The 24,728-nt window shown below is 35.3% G+C and overlaps 1 protein-coding gene across 3 annotated transcripts in view; it reads left to right on the forward strand.

Annotated features, from left to right (window-relative positions):
• The window catches only part of LOC148276419 (thrombospondin type-1 domain-containing protein 7A-like), a 51,688-nt gene that overhangs the window by 10,159 nt on the left and 16,801 nt on the right, over window positions 1-24,728 (forward strand). For 2 of the 3 annotated variants that reach the window (XM_088234263.1, XM_088234264.1), the window contains exons 7-16: window positions 841-946; window positions 1,954-2,159; window positions 3,573-3,768; window positions 5,567-5,694; window positions 5,954-6,108; window positions 14,755-14,864; window positions 15,174-15,383; window positions 19,296-19,461; window positions 20,138-20,275; window positions 23,971-24,104. In XM_088234263.1, coding sequence (XP_088090389.1) covers window positions 841-946; window positions 1,954-2,159; window positions 3,573-3,768; window positions 5,567-5,694; window positions 5,954-6,108; window positions 14,755-14,864; window positions 15,174-15,383; window positions 19,296-19,461; window positions 20,138-20,275; window positions 23,971-24,104 — 1,549 coding nt within the window. Of the gene's footprint in view, window positions 1-840; window positions 947-1,953; window positions 2,160-3,572; window positions 3,769-5,566; window positions 5,695-5,942; window positions 6,109-14,754; window positions 14,865-15,173; window positions 15,384-19,295; window positions 19,462-20,137; window positions 20,276-23,970; window positions 24,105-24,728 lie in introns of those variants that run through there. The other variant, XM_088234265.1, reaches the window with a different exon arrangement.

Here is a 24,728-nt window from a genome sequence, read left to right on the forward strand (position 1 = left end):
TGCCGTAGCATATTCGCACGAGCTGGGTACATGATAAATAACAGTTTTTTTAAATTGATGCTCTTTGGCAAAACAAATATCTAAATATCATAATCGTGCGGCTTTTTAGCTACAAAATGGATTATGGAATATGACAGAAGTCAATTATAGGAATGCATTACCTTTGCATATTTGCGTAGCGGTGAATAAAAATACAAATAAGTGACTCCGTAACACGTTGCATTTTTGTGAATTTAATTTTAAAATCATCATCATCATTTCCTTTCCGCACTAATGGTGCATACGGCACTGGATTGATACGCGATCGCAGCGTATCTTGTTTATTTTTATTACACAAAGGTATGATTATCATCAGTCTTACGCTTCAGGTTTTCTCGCTTTAAAATATTCTAGGGTAAAAACATGTTTTTTTAATGAATATTTTACTTTAACCATACAGGGAATCGAACCCGAGACCCTCGCGTGGTAAGCTAACGAGACCGACAGTTGTTTTAAAAATATGTACCTTTGTATTTTTTTTTAGTTAATATGGTAAAATGTGTAAGTTAAAAATAATAATTTGCGCAAACAAACTTGTATTTAAATTTGAAAAGACGATAATAAAATAGCATAGAGATTAAATTTATACGGCAAAAGTTAATAATATGTCAATCAGAATAAACTCATGCCGTTCCGTGTTTGAAATAACAATTTGTTTTCCATGTAATGATGGTCTGGGTGACCCTCTTCGCGCATTCATATTCCCGCGAATGGACCACTCGTCCTTGAGCAATTATCGATCCCCAATGCGCAATCAGCACCGATACCTCACTGTGACTGGCAACTCGCTCTCATTCTCAGGTACCTTGCCCGCGAGACTGCGCAGTAGGAGGCTGGGGCTCCTGGGGCCCGTGCGAGCCCATCTCCGGCTGCCCCATGACTCCGGTAGAAGAGATCACGGCCACAGGTAAAACAATATTGGGAGTATTTCTCAAACACGGATCTATCGGGCGGATCTATCTCTTCATACTGACGAACCGGCTCACTACTGAAATTGCGTATTACTATGTTTTAGATTCCGTGTCCGAGCGGGTAAAGAATACAGCTCCGTCTGTTGAATATGACCGGAATCCCATGGTGGGCGAACGCGTCAGCCACTCCGATATTTTTCAGGAGATTAAGAGTAACCATTACATCGAACACACTTACTATTTTACATTTGCACACAGAACTTTATTTTTCGTCTACCCGGATACGGAAAGTAATCACCTTTATTATCTGTCGGAAAAAAACATGAAAGTATACTCATATATTTCTTAAAAATCTACTTTTCCCACTGCCCGGTTGCTATGAAAATTATGGATTCTCCAACTGTTCCATTTATTAAGATCATACATAAAAAAACATGTTTATACTTTACACAACATAAAAAGTACGAGACCTTGAACAATACATTAAAAACGACAACATGATAACATCATAATACCGAAGAAGAATATGGTTTTTTTTTAATAAAATTTATTAAATAAACAATAAATGCTGCCAAAATTGCAAAACATTTAATTGTGAACAATGTACATTAAATTATTTTTTTTAATTTTAAGGAAATTCGTTAAAATATTCTTTAAAAATAGTTACACGACAGGCGCCGTGGCGCAGTTGGTTAGACGGCCAACTGTGAAACTGGCGTCACGGGTTCGATTCCCGCCAGAAAAAATCCAATAAAGATTTTTTTCTCAATTGGTCTGGGTGTTGGGGTGTATTTTTCGTTACCTCCTTCCAAATCCCCTCTATCTCACCTGCTGACAAGCCTCAAAATAGAGGCTTAGCGGGTTATTCTTTTAAAAAAAAAATGCGTGATAGACAAAAATATTTTTCTTTTACATTAAGAAAAAAGATGATTATACAATTAGTTCAAAATAATATGCGATCATGATAATGTCGCCTCACCCGGTAACTCGGTTTCCTATCCAGGCTACAGGAAACGAACCCGGCGTGTGATAGTGGCGGGGTCGGCCGGGGGAGCGGAGTGCGGGGCGCTGGCGGAGGTGCAAGCCTGCGGGGCTCCGGCGTGCGCCCGCTGGGCCCCGAGCACGTGGGGACCCTGTCGCCTGCCCGCGGGGCTCCGCTGCGGGCCCGGCCACCGCGAGCGCCGCCTACTGTGCCGGGACCTCCAAGGGGTATACTCTATTTCTTGTCTAATATTATTTGTGAACGAGGACAATACAAAATACAGGACAATATAGTTCTGTCCCAGCTCCGTGGACAGTCTCGACCGCGCAGGACAGGACAATTGGACATTGCAACATTACAAAAATTCTACCGTAGTTCACACGCAAAACTCTGCGAAAATTATAACCCGCCGATCAGCGGTTACCAGCTAGTTTGCCGAAAATATTATTTCTTTTATATACCAAGATGTTTGGAAAATGTTAGACGATGTTGTTGATGTTGAAAAATATTATTGAAATTGTTTTTTTTTTTAGCAGAAAATATAAAAGGAAAAATAATAAAACCCACTAAACCGGCTTGTCAACATTATCAAGAACTAAAAGCATACGTCTTTTTTACACAAAATTTAATTGCAAAAATTTAAATAGATGACTGTTAACATAAAATAATAATCAATATAAAGCCTTGCTACATATTAGCCATTTGATTATTTTTTTCTTAAAAGTTTTGTAAACATTTTCTTTTAAGATCTGCTTAGGAATCTAATTGAAAATTTTAGTAATTGTATAATGAAGTGTTCTTTGGCCATACTTGTTTACAAACCTCGGTACTGACAAGCCTTTACGTTGTGCTAGCATTTTATTATGTGTATGTAAGTGTACAATCTACTTCCATCATCCATAAGGACAATTAGTAAGTACTCACAATATAAAATTGCTATTAAAACATGGATAGTGGAGGTGGGTTGCGCACCGATCGATGAGTGGATCAAGCCAAATAGGTAAAATGTGTGTACTGTTTATGAAATTTGGTCTATATAAATTGGTTATGTTTTTTATAATTATTTTAGTTTATTTTGTTAATTATGTTAATGATAATTACGTGAATTAGGTTAATTAAATCTAATTAATCAATCACGTTTTTTTTATTATTATTATTTTAACTTTGTTAAACAACTAATTTAAGGCATGTTTCAGATTTTGTAAAATGTTTCCCTCGGCACGGGACACGCCAGTGAGGAAACATTATTCTGTATAAAATAAAGAATACAAACAATGTAAAAGTATAAATAAATAAATAAAAATACCTTTTCTGGTAGTTACTATCAAATCGATATCTACTAACAAATTCGAGCCATATATATTTCATCAAGAACGTACACGCTGATAACTACTGTCCTGTCCGTACACGTTAATATGAGGATAATGCGACCGCGCAATGTGGTGGAGGTAATTAATTGTCCTGAAGAAATAGCCTAGAAGGTGGGGGGCTAATTAATCCTTTACTAAACAAAAGTCACCGGACGTGTCTGGGGCCTGAGGTTTTTAATTAATTAGAAATTTAAAATTAAATGTTAATAATTAAATGTTAAAATAAATTGTTAAAAAATAGTTTGCTGCAGGCGCGATGTTCCATTGCAGGGAGAGCTGTCGGAGGAGCAGTGCGCCAGCTCGGGGACACGGCCGGTGGCGCGCGAGGGTTGCCGCGTGGCGTGCCCCCGCGACTGCGTGCTGAGCCCCTGGGGGCCCTGGGGACCCTGCAGCCGCCCGTGCTCCTCGCGCCACCACCGCGCCCTCCGCTACCGCAACCGGACCGTGGTGGCGCCTGCGGGGGAAGGTGATCCTAATCACTCACCTTTTTGTAAATACCTAACCACCGCGCCGCGAGAAGTACTCGATCACCTATCAAAAATTTAGATATTTATCATCATCATCATCATTCCCTTTCCGCACCTCATAATGCATAGGTCACTGCATTGGTACACCTATCGCGGAGTATCTTGATATTTTTTGTTACATGAAGGTAAGATTATCAGTCTTACGCTTCAGGTGCCAGTCCAGGGACTTAAATGACATAAACAGACTACAACGACAGCGAAATAAAATATTCAAGTTAGTGTATGACCTTCCTTATTTCCCAACCAAACAACTCTTTAAAAAACTAAAATCCCCCATTCCCGGTTCCCATTCTCTAATTGTTCAACTCGTTGAAAATGGTCCCAAAATTGAAATATTTGCGCTAATCATACGAACGCAAAGAAAAATTCTATAAAAAAATAAAATAATTATTAATTTTTTTCAACTTTCTAGTTAAAATTGATTCATAAATTAGTAACTAATGAAATTGTAGGCAAAGAACTAAAACTTGGAAAAAAAATAACACCGACACAATACGAGAATATCACAACAATATCACCATTGATTTATTAATACACTGTATACAATGAATATCACATACAACATTCTAAAACAAGACAAGAACAATCAAGACTAATAAACCAGGGACTGAAATTGTACGATAAACTACCAGACATAACAAACAAACGACTCGCAGAACCTTACAAAAGATGTTAAAAACACTATCATTAATAACGTATGTGAATCAAAAATGTTTTTTTAAATTTTTAATGAATATAATAATCCTAATAGTAATAAGCATTTTTTAATTAATTTGAAATAAAAACAGAAACAGTTAAAACATTATGTGAGATTATGTTGTGTTTTGCTTACATTAATTACATAGTGCATTTTTAATTATACAATTGCATCTTCCAAATATTCATTTATAGAAACATTTATTCATTAGAAACACTTTTAACACTCTTGCAATTTTTTTAATACAATTATTTCCTTAATTTTTTTGGGAAGCTTATTTACTGCTATGCATATGGGCTCCTTTGTGTAAATGATTATGTCTCCTAAGTGTTTTTAAATATTTGTATATAACCACTTACCGACTTTTCTATGTCTACCGGTTTCGAGACGTACCCGTCTCTCATTATTTCTCCAGTAGAATTTTTAGTTTTCTTTTATTCCTGGTATTATGAAAGTTGCTTTTTTCCTGTGTATTGAAATATTTCGGTCTTGATTTAACAATAAGACCATTATGTTAATACCCGTCACTGTCAATAAATTTTATCTAATTAAAATTGGCCTACATGTTGCCAGGTTATCAATATTTACAAATTTCCTGACAATTTTTTTTTTAATTTGAAAAATTATTTAAATCATCACTAATTTGGAAACTAATGCACCTTGAAATTTTACTTCCTAATTTTTTTAAAATCGTACGTAAAATTTTACTTAGTTTAATTTTACTAAAACTGTGTTTTTTATTTTACAATATAAAATTTACACTTGAAGCATTTACTTTGGGGTTATTCATTATAATTAAAATTAAAATAAAAGCAATTCCTTTTTTGAGTTACAGCACAGTACACCAAGGCTTGAGAAAAATCAAATGTTAGTTTCGTGTTCTCACCGGGAATCGAGCCCAGAACCTTCCGCATGTGAGTCGAGTGTCTTTACCGCTACACCACAGAGGCCGCAATTTCGTTTTAATTTTAGTTTTAATCTTCTTCAATGGTTTATTAGGTCATATTCTTATAAGTGGTACTTCTTCTTCCACCTCCTAGGAGGAGAGCAATGTAAAGGTGATGCCGCATCTCTGCAGCAAGAGGAGGAGTGCAACACTCAGGGCTGCCAGGGGTACTCCTGGCTCAACCTGCCGTGGCAGCCCTGCAGCCCCCGCGGCGCCCCCGAGGTGAGCCCCTCGCATTACTTACACTCTGAAAGTTCTCTCAACATCGGACGGTCCCTGTCCACCTGAAAGAATCATGTGTTGCTCTGCATACATTTGGCATCGACAGTTCTCACCATTACGTGACTATGCCACTCCATCATGTGACCTTGCCTCTTCGACACATCTCAGTAATATAGTTTTTTTACGGATTATTTAAACAAAAAAAATGATAACCCTACTCTCGACGAATCCCATAATAATACGCTCAGTTTGATTTCAGAATGATATCGGTGCGGAGGAACCTGAAGCCGACGAGGCGGGAGAAGATGGTGAAGGGGGTGCAGAGCCGCCGGTGGAGCCCTGCGGCCCCCTGATGCAGCAGTCTCGCGAGGTGTGGTGTATGGAAAACAGTGACAGAAGAGTGGCTGATTCTCAGTAAGAATAACAAACCAACATTTTAAACAATCTATAATATCAATAGTCTTAAAACGATTGATTGCCTATGTCATGTACGGGCCTGTTTGCATTTTTTTTTTTTTTTGCACCACAACAGGCCAGGAGGCCTAATTACAGTGGTGAATTACATCACAGAGCACCCAGGCTTGAGAAAAATCACATTTTAATTTTTGTGTTCTCACCGGGAATCGAACCCGGAACCTTCCGTGCGTGAGTCAAGCGTCTTGACCACTACACCACGGAGGCCGCCTCACACGTATCGGGCAATCCACTCGGTCCGGTAAAATTAGAGTGGGTAGATACTTATTTATTACTTTCCTTTTTGGTTTAAATTATTTATTTTCTACTCACGGGTGAAAATTTTGCCAAAAGTAATCGAGTGGAAATTAGTCGGCCTCATGGTGTAATGTTTCGTTTGTTTACCTGCCTATTGATAAATAAAATAATTAAACAACAACAACAACAAACCATCACGCCGTTTCCCCGTAGGGATAGGCAGAGAGGATAGAATGCCATAACACTCTATCTTGGCATACAGACCTCTCTTCCTCTACATTCATACATCTTCTCATGCACGCATGCCGATTATTCCTACTTTTGACATGTCCATCTTTAAGTATTTGATGGACTTGATCGTGCAATGTCTTTCTCGGTCTTCCTCGTTTTCTGCATCCATCAACATTTGCATCGTAGATTCTTTTAGCCGTTCTTTCGCTGTCCATTCGCTCTACATGTCCAAATCAACGCAGCACACCTTTCTTGATTCTGTCAATAATGCATGTCTCAGCCTTACACACTTCACGGATCTCGACATTTGTGCACCTATCATACATCGTTTTACCACACATTCGCCTGAGGGATCGCATTTCGACAGCATTCAACCTACTTTCATCATTATTTTTCCAATTCCATACTTCGCTCCCATACATTAGAGTTGGAACTAGAACTCCGTTGTGAACTGCTAGTTTAGCCTCCTGCGATAAACATTTGTTTGCCAAAGTAGATTTCAGTGCACCGTTCACCCTGTTCCCGGCGCTCACCCTCCTTTCAATATCTTTCTCGGCCTTTCCGTCCCTAGTAAACATACTTCCCAGGTACACATATTTTTCTACCTGATTCAGAATATCTCCGTTCACGCTGATCTCACATTTAGTTATATTTTCATCCCTTTCAAAAACCATCACTTTCGATTTATCAACCTTCATAAGCAAATCGCTTTTCTTGCATACATCGTAGACTTTTGTTACCAAGAATTGAAGGTCTTCTTTGCTGCTAGCAAGAAGCACGGCATCATCCGCATACAGAAGACAGTTATACCACTCATTGTTGCTCCCGTTCTTAAATCTTTCAGTTCTTTCATACAGTTATCGATGTATATGTTGAACAACCATGGTGACATTACACATCCCTGTTTGACTCCTTTCGGAATATTAATTAAAAAAAATATTATTCATGAATCCACCCTATGTTACTTCTTGGGGCCGTGATATGTTGGGTTCAACGGGGTTGGGTCGATGGTTATCGACTAAATTGGTGGATAGGAAATGTACATCTATCCTTCAATTATATAGAAATTTACTATCGTTTTTTTTTGTTTTTTTAAATATTTATTATAGAAGTACACATCTATAAAAATTAAAATAAATAAAAAGAAGTACATCCAATTAATACAAAAACTTCACCAAGCCACTTTTTGTGGCTTGTTGGCGAAGTTTTCTTATTATTATTATTATGGATAACTTATATAGCGCCATTTTCGTAATAAAATACCTCAAGGGCGCTTTACATAGTGATTAAATTGTTAAATTGAACTTTTTTGAAGATTTTAAATTTGTAATTTGATTAAAACAATTTATTTTGTTGTCACATGCTACGGATTTATTCAAATGATTTAGAGAACAAGTGGGTTTTAAGTTTTTTTCCGAAACATCACTTCACTTTCACAGCCTCGCACCTCTGCTGGGAGAGCATTCCATGCCATAGGGCCTGCCACCGCAAATGCGCGTTCACTAAATTTAGTGCGCTGTTTATAGGTATAGGTATAATAACTTTTCCTCTCGCCGTAGACGTAGCTGATCTAAGCGTGAGACGCCTGTCAGCTAGTTCATCTGGAATGCATAGTTACCTTATATATTCCGGAGCAAAGTTGTGCAGTGACTTATACATCAGCCAAAGGAGTTTATATTCGACCCTATGTGGAAAACGTAGCCAGTGTAGTTCCCGAAGTAGTGGAGTGATATGACTGAACTTAGAGATTCCGAAAATAAGTCTTGCTGCAGCATTCAATACAGATTGTAGGCAAGTCATTTTGTTCATTGGTAATTCGCTCCGATTGAATAATTATAGTGATTGTCTGATCAAATTTGTCGTTTAAAGCTTATTTGGTATGAATTCTAAACGCTGTGTATGAGGGAGAAAGCTGTTTAAATTTCTCAATCACAACTCTAATGGAAATCATTTTATGACAATGTTATGTTATATGTTATTTACAACTCATTGAAAATGGCCACCAAAATTTAAATATTTGGGCAAATATAAGAGCGATAATATTTTTTTTTTTTTTTAATTATATTTTTTTTAATAAATCAAAACATGTTAAAATCACAAAATTTTAGTAATACACATTATTTTGTTTCACATACACCGTTTGCATGTCACATTGCAAAATTTCCACCTTTCAATTCAATAACATTTAATAATGTTTCTCGATTTAATGAATTGGGCTATATGCGAAAAGTAATGTTTGTCAATTTTGAGGTTATAACCATAAACCACAGACATAGACAAAGATACGGCTATCAAATCTCCGTTCGCGAATGTGTATTTTATAATAAATATTTAAAGTGGTAAGTTGGTTCTTTTATCAATATGTTTATTTATTATTCATGAATTCTCTTAAATGTAAAAATGTAAACAATAGTGTGTTTTTTATTTTTATTGATAACTTACACTTTCTATTGATTATTTATTCGTACTAGCAGGAAACATGCTAGAAAATTCGCAGAAAGTTAAATAATTTAAAAGCAAAATAAAATGTTACAATAACTGATTTTAATAATGCCGTTTAGCGGCTGATCTGTGAAACGTTAAAATATATAAACTAAGATTTCTTATATTATTATTTTTATTTACTGAAAAAAAAATGCTTTATCAGAATTTATATAAATATTTGACATTTGAAAAAAAAAATACACGTCTGTGGCGCAAGGCATTTTATACCTACTCGTATATACCTACAATCTAGCGGCCTATCTGTGTTATTCTGATTTTTGTTTACTAATTGTTTTTTTTTTTACCAGAATTTATATAAATACTTTATCTGGCATTTGAAACATTAAAAAAATACACGTGTGTGGCGCTTGGTATACCTATATACGATTTAAATCTAGCGGCCGATTCGTGAAACGTTAAAATATATACGCTAAATTTTTGTTTTTTTATTAAATGAAAAAAATTTTTTTTTAGCAGAATTAATATAAATATTTTATCTGCCCATCTAAAACATTTAAAAAAATAAAAAATACACGTGTGTGGCGCTAGGCGGTTTAAACCTATATTCCATATAGCGGCCGATCTGTGAAACGTTATAATAAATACGCTAAGATTTTTGTTATTATTGTTTTTATTCATTGAAAAAAAAATGTTCTACCGGAATTAATATAAATATTTTACCTGTCAATTGAAACATTAAAAAAAAAAACATATCTGACGATTCGATCGACATACACCCTGTATGTATACAAAAATTTTGGCGGTCTCGTCAACTGGAAGCGTGGTTATGTAATCTGGCTACTCGGTGGTCGAGTGAGGTGGATGGCCTGAGGTCGCGGGGGTCCTGCAGCTGAGTTTTGCGGGCAGAATGGGCCCTTACAGAGGACAGACGCAATCAATCATTTTTAGAGTAATAATATATAAGATACTAGAGTACTGTACTGTCTTAGAGTAATAATATATAAGATACTAACATTGTTTTACATTGGGAAGAGAATAAAGTATCCTTTATAATTTCATTGGCCTTACTTATTATATTTCTTTATACCAAGCTTATGTACTAAAGAGTAACTGTACCCGGTACAACTTTGCTTATAAAACATTTAGGAACTAGAATAACTATACCTACTGAGCCATGCATAATTTTACCGTACATCTATGAACAAGTTGCATGCATATGTGCAGTTACAAATACTGACATGTTATTCGTATTGGTAACAAAACAAAACAAACTGTACGGATAACCGTATTAAAAAACAATTAAATTTAAATACGTACCTAAATATGCCATTGATCAAAATGGTTAGACGATGAGATGACTGTAAATTTAAATAAGTATTAAAATAAATCGATAAATTTAAATAAGTATTAAAATAAGACGCAGGGCTGATTATATGAGGCCCGATCGGCCGAATTAACTTTCATATATTATTTTTATGACAGATTCTTCGCTGTTAATTAACATCTAATATATATATATATAAATTGCTAATCGCTTACTTATCGAACTTTTTGTGTAGATATTGAATATATTATGTCTGTAAATTTTGTGCGGTTCGGTAGCATTATTTTGAATGAGAATTTCTTCTCCATCGCATTTAGATTGCTCTGAACAAAAACAATTGTGAGCCCCAAATGGGTGATATTTCAAGGTGCTCAAGATCATAACCGACCGAGGCTCGATGCCGATCAACTGAGGAGCCCAAAGTGGCGAATTTTCTTGCATGGAACAGTCGGCTTTAAAATATTCCTTTATACCGTGACCACAAAATGAAGGCCACTAACAAATAATAGTCTCCAATTTATTCTTTTTTTAATTCATTCTCAAATAATCGATTTATCGCGACACAAATCCCAACTCTGCGGGACTTAAGTTCCGCGTTGAGTTTGGACAAATAATATACCATTATAATATAAAAAGAAAACATAATTAAAAAACACAATACAATATAACCTAGCACTTAAAAAATATAGAAAGATGAAAAAGACATTCGATTTCATGAAACAACCAAATCAAATGATTTCGAATTCATCAAGGAGTTTCCAACTCAAATCCCTCCTGCCAAGGAAACCCTCGTCGTGAACCTTTATCTTGAAAATTGATTTTGTCCTCGAAATCTTAATACGATCTTTCTATTACTATTACCACTCGATTTGAGTGGAGGTTAGTTCGCATCGTTATATTTATTTGTTCATTCAAAATTACACTCGTTTATATATAAGTGAGCTTATTAAGGCTTTGTAGACTAAGCCCGTGTCAAGCCATAATGATTAACAATAAAAAATACATAGTTAAATTAATTCGATTAAAATATAATGACATGTGACGCAATAAAATAACAATCCAGAAAAAAAGGTATAAGTAATAAATAATAAAATTTCAAAGAATACAATTTTAAAAAGATAGATAGATAATCAGACATAAATATTAAAATGTAAATTGTACAAATTTACATAATCAAATAAATAATATAACAGTATTATTGAAATCAACAAAATAATCATAAAATAGTAAAATATAAAGTATTAAAAATAAATAACAAATTATAGTATCATTTAAATCAATAGAAAAATAATATATACATAAAAACATGATTGAAATGATAATTGAGATATCATTTTTATTAACTCACTCTACACTGAAATAAGAAATAGGAGTTATAAATAATATGCCAAATAAGATTGAGTACTAAATTAAATAAAACAAAAATACGTAATGAAAAAAACATTAATATTTATGAAAAGCAAATAAAAGTAAAAGTATGGAAGGTGGAAGCAGACTTGTCAATTATATGGTAAGAAGAAGCGCTGGTTAGTAATTTTGTCCACCATGCCTGAGGTTCCGGGTTTGATCCCTGATAAAGTCGACAAAAAATATCGAATGAAAAAAAGAAAATGATCATCTTCCCTTCGTGTAGTTATATTACAAATGATCAATGATACTCTGCGATTGAAGTCCCAACGCAATAATATACTCTATCTCAAATAATTAAATCCGGAACTTATCAGGCCATTTTTATAAGCAAACGCTTCATCGGTAGGTATCACTCGTACTCGTAATATCAAGACCGTTTACTTTTCTACTATTTCTACCTTCTTCCGTATAGTGAATTCTGATCTACCGACATACGATACGTGTTTTCATTGCGTCATCTCAGACTTTCATATTATCAAATTCGACAAATAGGCGGCGCTGAAATTTTACTCCGCGTTTAAAGCATTGATGCTAAATTATAATCAAAGTATTTTTTTTCGTATTTTAAATACGCTTCTGTGATAAAAGTTACTCACGTCAAAACGATTTTAAATTTAAATACTTAATCACAATAAAAGCAACAAGCGCTCGCTTGAACATGATTTTTATGACATTTGACCATTTTCAAGAAGGTATGCTTAACTTTTCGTCTATCTAAAATTATCCACCTTAAAAATGATTTTGAATTTGGATTAATCGTAATAAAAGTAAAAATTAGCTGGGTGGAAGAATATTTTTTTCACTTTGAATGATATATGTGTACCGTGGGGTACTTTGGTCTTCGATCTACTTACCTCAAAACTTAAAGACACGGGATCGGTAGTATATCTTCGTGATTCATCAGGTGAATTTAGCTTTAACTTAACCGTCATAATGAACAATGATTGCAGCAAATATGGATTTAAAAAAAAAAATGTCTTTAGAGAGATTGGAACGGTGAAGCTTTGAAATGTGAAATTTAGATAACCAAATAACCAAGAGGAAACCGATAAGAACATGTTCGTAATTGCAGTTTTTTTGGATTTTAAAAGAGCCTTCGAAACTATTGTTTCGATATAGACCGAAATAGACCGAGAAATAATTATTAAAAAATTGAAAAAAATAGGAATAAAAGGAAAAACTATAAAATGGTTTGAAGAGTACCTTGGCGATAGATACCAAATAACGAAGGTGAATGATGAAATTTCCGAGCCCCTCAAAATTTCATTGGGAGTACCACAAGGATCGGTTCTCGGACCGGTTTTGTTTATTATATACATAAATGATATTGTCGAAACATTAAAATATTCAAAAATAAGACTCTTTGCAGACGATGCCTTAATATATATATCGGGAGAAAATTATAAAACAATTATGGACAGACTAAATCATGATCTTAATAGTGTATCACTGTGGCTAAAAATTAATAAATTAAAATTGAATGTTAACAAAACTAAATATATGAATATAGGAAACAAAAGAATAGAAATTACACCATCAATTGTAATAGAAAATGAAAAACTTAATGAAGTCACTGAAATTAAATATTTAGGTGTAATGTTGGATTCAAAACTTACATTTCACCAAAACGCTAAGATGGTAATAAATAAGATTGCAAAAAAAATATCAATTTTGGGAAGGATCAGAAGATTTATTGATAAGGACTCCTGCAAAACTATTTACAAAACAATTATTGAACCACACGTTAACTACTGTAGTAGCATTTTATTTTTATCAAACAAAGAAAACATAGATAAACTAACTGTATTACAAAATAAAGCCTTTAGAATCATTTTGAAAAAAACAGATATACGAGGGTAAAGTCGATGGTAAATGAAATGAAATTATTAACATATAAACAAAGAATATTTTACAATACAATGATATTTGTTCATAAAATTATAAACTCTAATAAAAAAACAGAATTTTGGAAAAAAATTGATCGGAACCAGCATGAACACGATCACAATACTAGAGAAAAGAACAAAATTAGACTTCCATTTAGGAAAAAGGCAAAGTCACAAAATTCAATTTTATTTAAAGCAATTAAAAAGTATTACGAAATGGAAAAAAAATATTTATGAAGAAAAAAACATTTCAAAATTTAAAATAATGGTCAAGACATATGTGATAAACAATTTATAAATTAAATATATTTTCAATGTTATTATTAGAACACACATAACAATATGTATGATATGTGTGCCCTACTTTAAGATTTAAATAAAAAAAATAAAATGGAATACGAACTTACGTTCCGGTGCAAGTCAAGAACAGTAAAATATTAGAAATATTTTATGAATGAAATCTTCTGTTCTTCTTGTTTTCCATATCTGCTCCTAAGTGGAGAATGTGGACATCACCAGTTACCTCCAGGAGACCCTATCGCTAGCCAGTACTTTCAGTTATAGGAGGCTGCTGCTGTACAACAAATCCTGTTCTAACTCTGATCAGCCTCTGTGTAATAATAGACAGATGAACGAGAAAGTTGACAGCTTTAAATACTCGAGAGTTCACGTAACTGAGGGTGGAAGCATGTACAGAGAAATAAATACGTGATTTATTTTATCTTAAACTAATATACATGCTCACAGATGTACTAAATTAAAAAATTAATGTCCTTACATGTACCTTAAAATATATTACTTACAAATGTAGCTAATAAATAACTGGTCTAACAACATTTGTAAAACTTCTTTTTTTTAAATTTTATTGATTAACCCTCACGGGTTAAATATATTTAACAAAATATTTTATCTTTTACAATTCACTTTTAAATTTTTTTTAATTCCCAATTTCGGGTTGTTACTCCATATCGTTCACGCTAAGAACCTAATAAACTAAGATAATAGGATGAACACAAACCGTATTTGATAAGTCAGTCTTATTGTGTACCCTAGCTGCAGCCCTCTAAGGAAGCCAGAAACTCTCCGGACGTGTGACAAGCCTTGCAGCGAGCCCTGCAAGCTCTCCCCCTGGTCGCCGTGGACTCCGTGTCCTCTGGACTGTGGTGAGGAAAATATTCACTTGTCCACTGTCTCCGCTTCAGATACACCAGATAAAATACATTTGGAATATTATATTATTTATAACAACCTTATTTAAATCACATATAAATATTATAACTCGTAAACCTTTCAAAAAATATTAAAACTTGAGAAAGTTGTGACAATCGCAAACAAATAGCGTTTTCCAAATACCTACGAGTATATATAGAGTATACAAAGCACCGACTGCATCTTTACTGGCGTTCACGAATTGTATTATTGTTGAATGTCACAAAAATTAGGCTGTCCATTTAGTTTTTCACAACCCGCAGAAGGAGGAGTGCAAGACCGGGAACGGACCCTGGAGTCGGGCTGGGGTCGCACGGAGTCGTGCGGCGCGCTGCGCGAACGGCGGGCGTGCGCCGCGGGGGCGGCGCCCCCCGCGCCCCTGGCGCATCCCGCACCGCATTGGGCCCACGGGGCCTGGTCTTCGTGCCAACTGCCCGCGGGGCTCGCCTGCGGAGACGGAATCATGACCAGGGGTTGGTTCACTTAAAATATTCCTTCTTTCTTTTTATTAGAGAAAACAACTTAATTGTTGTTGGTGAGGGAGTTTCTGACCACGCTGTTGGTGAGGGAGTTTCTGACCAAGCACAGGGTTGCCACGTTGCCTCACCCCCCCTACAGTCCAGATCTAGCACTGCTGGACTTCTTCCTCGTATGTTTTTTGTAAATGCCCCTTGGGCGTAAAAAAAATTAACAGTACATAATACATATTATGACCATATCATATTCTTGAAATAAAAAAATGATAGCCAAACTGAACATCTGCAGACTCATGATGAGACAGGTATACCGCTCGAGGATCTAAAGAAACAAGTCATAATGTCATATAAATCTGGCCCTCGAACAGGGACATGTACATTTATATTTAGAGTTCCTCCCTCTGTGCGACATTCCTTAATTTTTTTCTCAAAGTTGGCCATTGATTGGGAGCTACACAAAGTCAGAGACTGGGTCGATTACTTGAGATGTGGTCATTGCCAACTTTATGGCCACATAGCATCTCGATGCACTGCTGACTCACCTACTTGTTCCCACTGTGCCAAACTCGGACATAACCGTGATGCCTGCCCCAACCCTGACAAGTCTCCGATATGTGCCACGTGCAAATTCTTTAAGAAACCCGCCACCCACGTAACGGGAACTAGAGATTGTCCTGCCCGTCAATCTGCCGAAACAAAAGAATTGTCACGGATCAATTTTTTAGTCCACAGTTAAAACGTCGGAATCTCGAACGTAGTTTCTCTATTTACTATCAAAACATTCGAGGCATAAACACTAAGTTAAATACCTTGAGATGTAATCTTTCTACAGGATGTAAATACGATTTTCTATTTTTTACGGAAACCTGGCTATCTGACAATATCATGTCAACCGAACTAGGACTAGCTGAGTATAATATATTTCGTTGCGATCGTTCAGTATCTTCAAATAAAAGACGAGGCGGTGGTGTCATGATATGTGTAAATAAATTGTATTCTTGTTACACCGTTGAGTCTTCTAGCAATATTGCAGATCAAATTATATTATGTGTTTCAGTTGGTTCCAAAAAAATGATTATTGGTTGTGTTTATATTCCACCTTCTTCGTCTATTGATACTTACAAGGCCCACACAGAATTGGTAGAGCGAGTTTCCACTAATGCAGCTTCTGTGCTGATATGTGGAGATTATAATTTGCCTAAAGTCTCTTGGATTAATGATGGAAGTGGAGTTAAAACACAAAGCCCTAATACCCCTCAAACAGCGGTGGTAGTAAATTCATTTGTTTACATGAACATGTATCAATTAAATTTCGTAAAAAATTGTTCAGGATGCTGTCTAGATTTGATTTTCAGTACTACACCTAACATTTTTGTATTAGAATCTATTGATCCTTTGTTGCCCATCGACAAGTATCACCCACCACTTGATTTAAATGTTACGCATGTCTTTAATATTGACTCACTTAAGCCTAACGATAATGCGCATTACAAGTTTGATAAAGGTGATTATGATGGGTTAAACCTATATTTCTTGTCCTATGACTGGAGCACTATTTTTTCTTATACTGATATTAATGAGGCTGTAATTAACTTTAACCAATGTTTGAATGAAGCAATTAATATGTTCATCCCCAAAGCTAACTTTATCTGACTAAAGTTTCCAAAATGGTTCAGTCCGTATTTAAAAAACTTAATATTTGAAAAAAAAAGAAATCACAAATTATATAAATCAACTGGCAACCTAATAAATTACCAAATATTTTCCCAATTGAGAGAAATTGTAAAAGCAGAGACAAGAATCTGTTACACTGTCTTTATTAGCAATACTGAGAAGATGATAAACGATGACCCGAAAAAGTTTTGGAGATTTGTTTCGGATAAGCGTAGCGATCACCATATACCGTCAATTATGTTCCTCAATGACGGACGAGCAACTAATGGTGCCGACATTGCAAATCTTTTTGCGACTCATTTTTCATCCGTATTTGCAAATAATAATTCCTCATGCTGCGCTATCCCTTTACAATATTCAAATACTATAGATTTAAACAGTTGCACAATTTCTAATAATGATGTTTTCCGTTCTATGAACAAATTAACTAGTAAAAAGACCACTGGGCCTGATGGTATTCCAGATTTATTATTAAAAAATTGTAGCTACACTCTCTCTAAACCAATTTCATTCATGTTTAATCTCTCTTTGTCATCTGATGAGTTTCCATCCTTATGGAAGATAAGTTATATAAGGCCTATTTTTAAATCAGGCGATAAATCTGATGTTAGCAATTATAGGCCTATTTCAACATTATCTTGTATCCCTAAAATGTTTGAAGCTATAATTGCTAGCAAAATCACGCCCATGTTTAAGAATATACTGATCGATGAACAGCATGGATTTAGATCTGCCAGATCAACCACCTCTAACCTGGTAGATTATACCCAGGTTATTGTCAAAGCACTCGAAAATGGTCAGCAGATTGATGTTCTTTATACAGATTTTTCTAAGGCATTTGACAAAGTAGATCATAAAATTCTCATGTATAAATTACATGCCTTGGGAATAAGAGATCCATTACTATCATTTATTAAATCGTATCTAACTAGTAGGACACAAAATGTTCGGATAAATAACTATTTATCAACCAGTATTGATGTTACATCGGATGTACCTCAGGGTGCTCATTTGGCACCCCTGCTTTTCAATTTGTTTATTAATGATGTTGCTAAATCATTCTCTTACTCTCGTTTTTGGCTCTTCGCGGACGACAACAAAATTCTCAAAATAATTCAAACTTTACAAGACTGCTTTCTTCTTCAATCAGACATTAACTCTTTTAACCGATGGTGTAAAGTCAATAAATTAGAACTAAATATTAAAAAATGCAAAATAATGTCATTTCATAGAACAAAACAACCAATTTTCTTCGAGTACCTATTAGAAAACTCCAAAATTGATGTAGTCAAGTCCATCAGAGATTTAGGAGTTGTTTTGGGCTATAAACTGACGTACAACGAGCATATAGATAATACAGTAAATAAATCACTGAAATTACTTGGCTTCATTAACAGAATATCCTCTGATTTTACTAATGTCCGTACAATCAAAACTCTTTATTGCTCAACTGTTCGCCCTCTTCTTGAATATGCCTCAGTGGTCTGGTCTCCATTCTATGTCAACCGCATAAATCACATTGAATCAGTCCAACATCGCTTGCTTCGAAAAATAGCGTGGATGCTTGGACTAGAGAGAGATAATTATTCTTATGCTGAAATAGAGTCAATGTTAAATATTTCTAGTCTACAAAAACGTAGAACTAATATTGACTCCATATATATGTTCGGCATACTAAATGGTATAATCGATGTTCCATCACTACTGGGACAAGTAAAATTCAATATTCCGACTCGTAGATTGAGAAACAATGAAATACTGTTCATCGATCAGCATAGAACAAACTATGGTCTAAATTCTCCAATGACCCGCCTTTGTCGTATTATTAACTTAAGACAGGATCTGGACTTTTTTGGTTTAAGTTTACAACGATTTAAACGAGCACTAAATAAATAGTCCAGATCTTGTCTCGATGTCCCTTATGTTTGTCAATGCTTCTTTCTTTTTTCTTTAAATGTTTTAAACTATTCTTTTATTGTAATATTTAAACCTTATAAATTGTATACATGGACAATGTCCGTTAATAAATAAATAAATAAATTTTCAGACAGGGAAATAGAAAAACACCTCAATTCCCCACAAAACCAAGTAAAAATAATACAACGAACGATCAGTATATAAGAAGTAGCACCCTCAGCGGCGCAGTTACTCTATCAGTTCACTCACCCATTTCTCCAACTGGGGTAGGAACTCCTCGCATCCGCGTGCGTAATTTGTACGTAATGTGATTTACAGGAGTGTGGTGCTCGCTGCAGCACCACAAGGTGAACGTGGGGGCGTGCGCGGGCTCGCCGCCAGCCTCGGCGCTGCGGTGCTCCGTGGACTGCCACAGCCGCTGCCAACTGAGCGCCTGGAGCCCCTGGAGCCCCTGCACGGAGTCTTGCGCGGGGGTGACCACCAGGTGCGTATATCACTCGAACCAGATGATCTTTATATTCCCACGGCGTATTGACTTTGTCCGGTGTGGCATTTATGTGTATTATTTACGAGTATTGGGCAGATGAAGAATACAGTTCTGTGTATAAAATATAACCATTATTCTTAAGGACAGTTTTTTAATCTCTGGTTACTCTCGGGAAATCCTGAAAAGGGAAATCGAGTGCAGTTATGTCCGCCTTATAGTGTCATGTAATTTATTTAGGTAATTATACAAAAAAAATATTATCCGGTCAGTCCAAATGAAGTAGTCTACAAATAAAAAAATAACTGCTTGACTCTCACATGTTAATAGTTCAAAATTGACATTATTTTAATTTTATTGTTTTTGGTTTTTGTGCAGCGGTCATATTTGTTTTACTAGGCGCGGAAGTTTTCGCAGTTATATGTTAAGTTTCGTGGAAACTTAAATATATAACATCCTATTTGTTCTATCAACATGAAGCTTAACAATTTATTCAACAACAACAAAACTATGAAATTATTATAATTAATGTAATTTTAAAGGGAGAAATTTCATCCCGAATTATAGATATAAAAATTTGTTTTTGCAATGTGCAAATCTGGAAAAAAGCAACAAGACTGGATCCGGATAAGTGGTAACATCTCACTGTCACCTTACCCTCGTGTTATTCTCCCAGGTCCCGCAAGAAGCTGGGAGACGCGCCGTGCCCCAACACGGTGCTGTACGAGGGCTACGAGTGCCCCTGTAACGGCTTCCACGCGCAGCTGGTCGGGCCGTGGTCCTCGTGCATTGTCTCTCCTCCGGTTCTAAACAGGTTACCTTATTTATTTATTTATTTGACATTAGTTCTTTAGATAATCTTGTTCCCAACAGGAGAAGACTCCAAACTACATTCAATTTGCCGATACTTAGGACTAACTCAAGAAAGAATGATTTTTTCTTTAAAGCATGTCATTGCTATAATACTGTTCTTTCCGGTCAAGCTGACATTTTTCATCTTTTCCACACTAAATATAGAAACATACAAGATTCCTTATAATGGTATCAGTATTATCAATATGCAAGGTGGCGCAAAAGTCATCACCTTATCGGAAGATGCCATATTTTTTGCAAATGGCATCATATGTCAGTTCTGCTTTGACATTTGTGAAGTAAACAGATACAAAATACACGTCAACAAAACATGAATCGCTGTACTCTTTTCCGGAATAATTTGTCGGTGGTGTTGGCGCAGTGTGAATTTAGGCGCACATTTTCCAGTCTTGACACCAATTGGGCAAACACAACGGCGTTTTGCCGCTCGCCTAGAAGAGTATGGGACAACACGAGATGTTGCCAAGTCTGGCCGGCCCCGGAACAGCCGTTCTGCTGAGAATATCGCGGTTGTGGCTGAATATGTCGCAGAAAACACCGGAGTAACAAACAGACGACGTGCTACGCAATTGGTTATCAATTGGCGGTCTTTACAGAGAGTTTTGATCAAAGACTTGAAGATGTTCCCATACAAAATGCAGTTAGTGCATCAGCTGTTAGTCGATGACCGCCAAGCGCGTGTAACCTACTCTCAAGTCATCCTAAATCTCGACCTCAAGGAAGACATTTTTTAAACTGAAATCATCATGAGCTATGAGGCCCATTTCCATCTCCGTGAATAAGCAAAACTATCACTTCTGGGGCACTGAAAATCCGCATATAGCCCACGAAGAGTCATTACACTCACTCAAAGTTACTGAATGCTGTAGTGTTCACGCTGAAGGCGTCATCAGACCTTATTTTATCGATTTTATCTTTCCTCAATTGGATGAATTTGGATCAAAAAACATGTGATTCCCACAAGATGAAGCAACAGAGCATACAGCACGAGCCACAACCAATATTCTGAGGGCTGCATTTCCGTGTCATCTAATCTCTCGTTTTGGTGACTTGCACTGGCAGGTAAGATCACCCGATTCGACCGTTTCAGACTTCTTTTTGTGTGGGTTCTTGAAGTCACGAGTATATGTCAACAACTTTCAGACTCGCGGAGTCCTCAAAGAGAATATTTGTCAAGAATACGAGAACCTATTGCCGGAAGTTCTTGAAAGGGTGATTAAAAATGCCGTCAATCGGGCCTGTGTGGTCATCAATGGTCATGGCGGCCTACGTGGTGTAGTGGTCAAGACGCTAGACTCACGCACAGAAGGTTCCGGGTTCGATTCCCGGTGAGAACACAAAAAAATTAAAATGTGATTTTTCTCAAGCCTGGGTGCTCTGTAATGTAATTCACCACTGTAATTAGGCCTCCTGGCCTGTTGTGGTGCAAAAAAAGAAAGTTAAATGTTAATCAATTCCGGCGGCGGCCGCTTGGCTAATATATTTTTTTTTTGAATTAATGGAAAAAATAATTAAGTCATCAAATAAACACAATTCAAAAGCAGAACCAAAATTTTTCATTCACAAAAAAAATACAACCAAAGAACATCGGGCGACAACTTTGACGCCACCTATTATTATTATTATTATTACCTATTATTATTATTATTATTATTCTTAAGATGATTGATTGTGTCTGTTATGTGCGCGCCCGTTTCATACGTATCATGCCAATCCACTCAGTCGGTATACTTAGGGTGGGTGCATACCTACTTGTTTATTTTTTGGTTTTATTTATTTAATTTCTACTCACGGGTGAAAATTTTGCTTAAAAAAATCGAGCGGCGATTAGTCGGCCTCATGGTGTACTGTTACGTGCCTATTAATAAATGAAAAATATTTTTCTAAATATTTTAATAAATCCACCTTATGTTATTTCATGGTACCGTGCCATGTTGAACGTTCGACTAAATTGGCGGATAGAAATTTGACCTCTACCCTTAACATAAATTAGACTCATTTTCGTCTGAAAAAAATTGTCGCTTAAAGCTTATTCGGTATTCCACCGCCTAAACGCTGGGTATGAGGAAGAAAGAAGTTTAAATTTCGCGCTTATAACTCCAATGAAATTCATTGAAATGTCAAAAGTCATTACACAGAAATGTCAAAATATGTTGAAAAAATCACAAAATTTTAGTGATATACATTATTTTCCTTTAATTTGTAACTATATACCGTTTAATTGTCACATTCTAAAATTTCACCTTTCAATTCAATAACATGACATCGTGTTTCTCGATTTAATGAATTACGCTTTATACGAAAAGTAATGTTTGTCAATTTTGACGTTTTAAACTATACTGTCAATTCTGCGCTCTCAAATATTTAGTCATACAAATATTTTACGGGGTAGTAAGTCTCTTTTTTTGTTTGCGTACCTATTATTAATTATGAGTTCTCTCGAATGTAATATTTACACTATACATTTTCAACCAGTTATTATTTTTTTTTATTTACACAAATATTTCAATCCTGGGGAACCCCTCGGGCTTTTGATCTGTAAGTCCGCGACAATAGCCGCGGGACCGCAATCCGATTCAACGTTATGCATTTCGAAGAAAAGAAAATATCCTCAATAATTTAAGCAATAATAGGTTATTTTACAATTTTTATTTTTATTTTTATAGATAATTATATAGCGCTATTTTTGTAATATAATTAAATAGCTACACTTTTGATTGGTTTTTTATTCGTATACTAATATTTTTATGTTTTTTTTATATCGCGAAGAGAAGGAGTATCCGAAATAATTTTATTGACCTTACTTATTAGATTTCCGTATACCAAGCTTATACTTAGGAATAACTATCCCGGTATAAAAAACGTTACTAATAAAAACATTAACAACTTGGAATAACTATACCTACTAGGCCTATTCCATAATTTATTTTGTAACCATGCATAATGATGCACGTACAATGTTAAAATGTTAACGTACATCAATCTGTGAACAAATATTACCGCGTTATTCGTTTTAGTATTAAAATAAGAAAACTACACTAAATGTCAAGCGTCTCGCGAAATTTAAGTCTTTCAAAATCGATAATGATATTTATTTATTGATATTTTATTTGATTACTGCGGTGATTTACACTCGGAGTTTGTTATAAAAGAACAAGCCAAAAATAAAAATTCTGGACATCGTGATGTTTAATCATGTAAATCATTAAATCATGTACAACAATGTTATTATCATGTAACAGTCGAAAATAGCGATAGCCGACTGTTGCCTGCTAGTGTTTTCTAGTTTATATTTTTGTTTATTTTTTTAATTATTAATGATATGTTTTCTAATTTATATTTACGCTTTAATTTTTATTACTATCGGTATGTATTCTAATTAATATTTATTTTTTTATATTTTTATCAGTATTTTGATTTTTTAAGCATCATTTAACGATTAAAAAAAACACAAGTTTCAAAGAAGGGCCTGCCTAAACGCAGGAATTTCCTAGCTAGTCGGGACCGGAAACAAAGAACCTTTGAACATTTTAAAACTCTGAAATAAATACATATGGGATTATTAAGTTTTCTTCGCGTGACGATCACCGATCATAGTACAATTAAATTAAGGGCGAAGTATTTTGCATATTTCAGTAACGAAGTGGGTATTCTGAGCGCGGAGACGGGGGAGTGCGGCACGGGCCGGCGCTATCGCCGGGCGGTGTGCCTCGACCCCGCCGGGCGCGCCGTGGAGCCGCACTGGTGCCGCGAGTACCTCCTGAGCCTGGGTGAGTCGGTCCGGTGAGCGGGGGCTGCTCCCTGTACGACCGTGGAAACCCTCCGTCCACATACTCGAAAACAGTTTTAAAGACAGAGAGTCTACCTATCGGTTTCACTCATACTAAAAAAAAAATTAAATCTATTAATTCTTTTTTTTTTAAATAAATCAAATAAACTACGATTTTATTATGCTGTTTGCGGTAATTTTGTCTACGATTTTTTGGTTTTGTCTGAAGTTGAATATTTTTATTCTTCTTTATGACCAATTACAATTACATGAACATTAATAAAAACTGTTTCATTTCCTCGTATAATCTAATTACAAAAATCCATTACCGGTATGATCAAAAAATTTAGCGGTGATAATAGGATACATTTTTTTTTCTTGATTTAAGTCTTTTAACAAATCCACTGAATTTCCTGATTATATTTGTACCTCAAACAATAAAACGCGGGAGTCACATTGAACGAAATGTTCAGGAAACAAGATTTTCTGATTGTGCGATTTCCAAAACATCATAACTTTTGAACCAATAAAGTACTTTCAACGTAAAATAATGTTTTTTTTTATAATAGTTGTACCTACATATTAAAATAGCGTATTTGGAGACTACTGATGTTTTTTGTATGAA

This window comes from Micrasema longulum, unplaced genomic scaffold (assembly GCF_059751315.1).
Source record: "Micrasema longulum isolate JH-2025_06_02 unplaced genomic scaffold, ASM5975131v1 h1tg001218l, whole genome shotgun sequence".
Lineage (NCBI taxonomy): Eukaryota > Metazoa > Arthropoda > Insecta > Trichoptera > Brachycentridae > Micrasema > Micrasema longulum.